The 6,290-nt window shown below is 32.2% G+C and overlaps 1 protein-coding gene across 1 annotated transcript; it reads left to right on the top strand.

Annotated features, from left to right (window-relative positions):
* The first annotated feature begins 768 nt into the window (after window positions 1-768).
* On the top strand, window positions 769-4,822 carry LOC113696844 (AP2/ERF and B3 domain-containing transcription factor At1g51120-like). Its single transcript, XM_072056302.1, has 2 exons — window positions 769-791; window positions 3,871-4,822. The coding sequence occupies exons 1-2, from the start codon at window positions 769-771 to the stop codon at window positions 4,820-4,822; spliced, it is 975 nt and encodes a 324-aa protein (XP_071912403.1).
* Window positions 4,823-6,290: the final 1,468 nt, after the last annotated feature.

Genomic DNA, 6,290 nt, shown 5'->3' with positions numbered 1-6,290 from the left:
ATTTTTAGATCGTTCGGTCCTTTTTCTACCTTTTCTATTTTTTTTTTGTTTCCATTAAATACTGATAGACAAGAACCATACCGGATGAAGGGAGGAGGAGATGTTATTTTCGACGGCCCAAAAAATAATTTGAGAAAATTCTTGACAAGATTTGGCAGTATTACTAGCCCATCAGAATATGTGGCAAACTGATTGCTAATCAGTGACAAGATTTGTGATTGTTAAGGAAACTCAAGGTATAGTAATTAAGGAAGCCAAATAAATAAAGCAGCTATTTATTTAAGGCTATTTGTATATTTTGTTTGAAATTTTGACTGTGTGAGAGGGTATTTTGTACATAAAGAGCATAATTACTTTGGCAGGAACTTCTTGATTTGGCAGTGTTACTAGCCCATCAGAATATGTGGCAAACTGATTGCTAATGAGTGACGAGATTTGTGATTGTTAAGGAAACTCAAGGTATAGTAATTAAGGAAGCCAAGTAAATAAAGTAGCTATTTATTTAAGGCTATTTGTATATTTTGTTTGAAATTTTATACTCCTGATTTTAACTATAGGAGGAGAAAATTTTAATATGGAAGGAGACAGAATTTATTGGAAAAAAAAAAGAAGTCGAGTCAAATATGGTAAGATTTGGAATATCAAATAAAACAAGGTTGCCTTCTCTTTATGTTATTTGTTTTCCTTGTCAAAAGTTCTTCTTTGTAAAATCATATTTAAGAGTGTTCAATTTTATTTTTTTTTGATATCCACCTTTCCCTGGAGGCTATGGCGATTATTGAAGTAGCCAGGTAATGCTTCTCTTGTTTGGTTATGTTATCCTTCTGTTCTTCTAGAGACAATGATATATCTATATATTTTTATGTTTATTGTTTTTTATATTTTTCTGTAACGTATATTTGATGTTGTAAGGTTTATTTGATGCTTCAAACATCATAATTGTTTATATTCTTTTATTAATACACGATCTTTCTTTTATGTCAAAGTGGATTTTTTTAGTTATAATTATTACTTTTGATATTAAAGTCACAAGTGGACTCATGGTGTTTTTATTCCTTTTGTCTGGGTTTTTTTTTTTTTTATTTGAAAGAGTTATTTGTAAAAAAAAAATAATAATTAAGGAATAACAAGCCAACCGGCGCACTTGTCACCGTGTAACCAGAAGCTGAGATCTGTACAAAATTGAAGAATTTGTTCTTTTTGAAGTGTTATCATCCCTTCGCCGTTGTGAAAGTTATATCATTTCCCGTGTGAAAATCTTGACCGCTAGATGAAGAATTAATCTTCACGGCAGATCTCTTTGAAGCAAAACCTGGTTCTTTGGGTTGGGGCAACTCAACATTTTCAGTAATTAGCGTAAGGGATAATTTCAGAAACCTCCCTTGAGATTTCTTACAATTTGAAAGAGCTCTCCTAAGGTATGAAAATTACACTTACACCCTTTGATTTGATAGTTTTAGTAATAAAACCTTAAAATAATATTAACTTGGTCAATTTTTTAAATGAATACCCAGCAATGCCCTTGTGTAATGAGTTTTAATTTATTTTTCTATACAATTATAATATTATTTAGTATAATTATAAGGAAAAGGTGTCAAATTTATCATGTCCATATATACTATTTGATAAATAAATATATAATAATTTTATGACTATGATATGCTACTTTTGATGATATTTTATTATGGATTTAGATTTATAAGATAGAAAAGAAAATGTTGAAATAATTCATTTAGAGTTTATGAATTTTTGGAGTAGTGGGATTATCATAATTTAGTAGTGCTTTTGGGTGATTTCATTTTGATTTATTGTTAATTTCAATACCAAAAAATGAAAAACAAAGATGAGCAAAAACATTGGATTACATATAAAATTAACTAGCCAAAAAAATCACTAGTTCGACATTTTATTATAATAGAAACTAGAGACAATAGTGGTAGTTCTACAATTTTATTGGGAAAAAATTAAAAAAAAGGAATAAGAAGGAAAAAGAATGAAAAAATAATTTTAAAACTCATTCTAAATATAAGCATACCAAATAAGGGAATTTCATTAAAATATTTAAGGGTACAATTGTCATATTAAATGACAAGGAGGTATGTGTAATTTTTAAAATTTTAGGGGAGCTTAGTAAAATTATTAGAAACTTCAGGGGAGGTTTTTGAAATTATCCCTTAGCATAAATACCACAGTAGTCATCGTCTTGAACTTTCATTACATTAGTTTTGATTATTGATGGGGTATGTGCTTATAAAGATTCAACTGATTACTAATTATGAATCATGAACATATAAAGATCACATGATTTAACTTTTGTTGGACTTTTAGCATGTTGATGCATGGGAAGAAGTCTTACTACCTCTTGTTCAAGTGGATTCTTGTGATTTGATTACAATTTGGATAGTGTATTATTTGAAATATTATTTGGAATAATTACTGTAGCACTTTTTGTGATGTGATGTATGTGAGATAAAAAGGTGATTGAGAATATAAAAAAGTGGGTTGGAAAATGTGTTTATGATGCAAGCGAAATATTATTTGGGATAAAAGCACTATCCAAACAAACCTACATGTAGGATGTTGGAGATAGATAACACTTTAACTAATTTACTATGTTTTGTTTTCCCTTATCCATTCTTTTTCTTTATTTTTCCTTTCTCTTTATTTTTCTATTAGTAGTTTTCTTATTCTCTCTATGGATTTCTTTCTCAAAGGAATAGAAGCGACTTTTAAGTAAAAGATGAATTATGGATTCTCAAGCTGAATGCTTGTGCAGCAAGTTCTCTTGTTTTGTTTATGTAAAAGAGTTGTTATTAAGCCCATACCCTAGTACATTATACCAAATCAGGCTCTTTAACTTCAATTTGGAATTCACTTCCAGATTTGTAAAGCAAATGGGTGCTGGAAGATTTCCAACCATTTTAGTAATAAGAGTTCTAGTGAACTAGCCAGTTATAATAGGTTTATTAGTTAGATGGCAATTGAACATTGGTGGTTCTTAGATTTGCAAGTAGACATAATAAATGCATCCTTTTTTTGCTTTTTTTTTTTCCATCATCCTATGTACATTTTTCTCAGACTATTAATTATGGTGCATTCTGCCTAAAATCTGCTCTCTACTTTATCTTTCCTTGTCATTTTTGTATGACATCCGTTGGGCAAAAGGAATGATTATTCTATTTTCAGAAAATTAAATAATCAAAGAACGCTCGTATTCTAAATCCGTTGGTCAGAAGAATATGATCATATGATAGTAATTAAACATCTATGTCCAGTTATTGTTATTCACGATGTTGGTTAGATGATATTTGTTATATTGCAGCCAATTAACATTCAATTTCATAGAAAGTATATGCTGTTATTGTCATTACTTTTACTCATCCTGTCACTTCTGTTCTATTACGAAATTTCTGATTAAGAGAAAGAGCTAGATCCTTTTACTGAATCGAGATTGACAAACTGACCCTGATTGAGTTGATTTTCTAACTAATTTTGGATGATCTACTGTTCTATACCTTGATAGTGCTCTTGATTGAATTATAGAACACAGCTTAAAACTTGTAATTCATCTTTAAACTTGTGTCTTTGTATTGTTTGTAACATGATTCTCAAGGAGTCATCACTCGGCATGAAAGGAGAGAATTAGTATAATAGCTCAATTAGAAGCTATCTATACAATGGCTCTATAATTCTTGCAAAAGAATTGAGTATTGCTCCAGATTGGTAATCCATATAAGTGGCTTGGATTTTGATCCATAACATGATTCTCATTTTGTTCCAACTTTGTTACAGTTTCCTCTTCCAACTTTGTTAGGTTCTCATTTGTGCCAATTCTTTTGGTTATTCTTTTATTGCATGTTTGGCTTTCAGCGTTACCATGCAAGAGGAGAGTGAGATTTGTGGTACAGCAACAAATAGCATCCAAAAAATTTTTGATTCAAACAGTAGTAGCCATTTGATCCAAAATAAGCGCCAAAAGCAAGATACTGATGTTGCCAGCACAAGATTCAAAGGAGTAGTCGCCCAACGAAATGGGCACTGGGGAGCACAGATATATGCCCACGATCGCATTTGGTTAGGAACTTTCAAATCTGAGATCGATGCAGCAATGGCATATGACAGTGCTGCCATCAAACTCCGTGGTGGAGACTCGTACAGAAACTTTCCATGGACAAGCATCACCAAGGAGGAGCCAAAATTTCAGAGCCAATTCAGCACACAAGCAGTTCTGAACATGATCAAGGATGGTATCTATCCAACCAAGTTTGTTGAGTATTTGAGGGCACAATCCTTCGTGCAAAGTTTTGCGACAGTGCCTAGCAACGAAGGATTCCTGTGCAAGAAACTGTTCCACAAGGAGCTCACTCCTAGTGATGTCGGAAAACTTAACCGACTTGTCGTTCCAAAGAAATACGCATTAATGTACTTCCCTCGTCTAAATTGTGATGTACAGGAGACTGATCAAGACATTGCTGGTGAAGATGATGCCGAATTGGTTTTCTTTGACACGTCAATGAGGTCTTGGAAATTTCGATACTGTTATTGGAAGAGTAGCCAGAGCTTTGTCTTCACCCGAGGGTGGAATAAATTTGTCAGGGACAAAGGATTGAGGGCAAAAGACCTGGTTATTTTCTCACAGTGTGAGTTCAAAGATGGATCAGATGAGCTTCAATCTGTGCTCATGATTGATGGTGGATTTCATGAGAGTTTTCATGGTGCCTTGATGACAAATTCATCTAAGGGAGAGAATAATCTTCCAGAGATGGAACAAAATGGTTCGGTAAAGGGGGGACTAAAGCTATTTGGTGTGCAAATCATCTGAGAAACAGTCTACAACTTGAAGCAGTAGAAGAGTCTACAACTGAATTTTTCTAATTGCTTATTGCTTGATGGAATAGCTTTTGTGATAGTTTTTTTTTTTTTGTTTAACTTTTATTAGGTTTCTTGACCATTAACTGGCTAATTTCTCTGAAACAATATTGTTGACAAATAGGCCATTATCTCTCATATATAATGATAATTTTCTTCATGATATTTGGTGTTTATAATGATATGTAACCCAGTCTATCAAAATATCCTATTGCTTTTTTTTTTTTATTTTAAAATATAATATGTGTTTAAATTGGATATCTAGATTAATTAAATTTTCTCTTATCACGAGATGTATATGTTGTTATATATAAAGATTGTGATTAATTGTTAGTCGTGAAACTAAAAGGGATAAAGTACAATAGAAATAGAGGTTAATTAACATGTTGCCATTCTTGGACTAGGATTACAATGTTGTCATACTTTTCCAACATTGTTGGAAGCTTTAAAAATAAATTTTTAAACTATCCATGCTGTTAAAATCAATACTTGTTTGTGGATTAATACTAGATCGGATTCAAGTTCAATCTCTTAAGTGGATACTATTTTTGTATTAAGAGAACCTATGGCAACCTAAGAGAATTTTGAACTTTATATATAAACAAGCATAGAGACATGAAAGAGCAAAATTGGATTACAATTTCCAAACTTGCATAATTAATCAACTGAAAAAACCCATGAAAAAAAATGTACTTTATACCACTTCTCCATGAGAAAGATTTCTACATCTACAGAATTCTCACTTGTTTTGCCTCTTCCATGATTTGCCTGAGCACAATAAGGTTTCACATCAACATCTAATTTGTTGCTCTATTTCTCATCCTGTATATAAAAAGAACCGATTTGCATGTGTAATACACTAAACAGGCTTTTTTTTTTTTGTCAGCAACGATACATTTGTATAACCTACTCTATTTAGGAGGCTGTGATAGGGGGCTAGTGGATATACAGATCCAACTAGACCGAGGGAGTGCTTTGGTACAACCCTTAGATTTTTTTCGCTGCAGGTGAGGTTTGAACCCTCACCTACAGGGGCGGCCACTGAGCCATTGGCCCAGTGGTTAATACACTAAACAGGCTTGAAAGCAAAAATAATCAAGAAGACTTCTCCTAGATCCATAATTTTCTTTGGGGCTCCGGGTATCATGGAAAAATTGTAGATAAAAAATAAAAATCTAAGCTCACAACCAAGATGGGTTTAAGTTGGATTTGGGCAAAACCCAGCCTATCCACAAGCCTACATGGAAAGAACTTGGAGAGAAAAATATTTAAGCTTAAGAGTGATTTGAACAAAATTTTGTTATTGCCAACTTATTTTGGGTGGTGTTACTATCACAACTTGAATTTTATTTCCACAATTATTATAAAATAAAATAGTAAAATTGCCCTTCAAAATTCAAATGCATTTAGACTCGGATAGA

Source organism: Coffea arabica, chromosome 6e (genome assembly GCF_036785885.1).
Source record: "Coffea arabica cultivar ET-39 chromosome 6e, Coffea Arabica ET-39 HiFi, whole genome shotgun sequence".
NCBI lineage: Eukaryota > Viridiplantae > Streptophyta > Magnoliopsida > Gentianales > Rubiaceae > Coffea > Coffea arabica.
The sequence above is the reverse complement of the archived record's forward strand: the minus strand, read 5'-3'. Positions and strand labels throughout refer to the sequence as shown.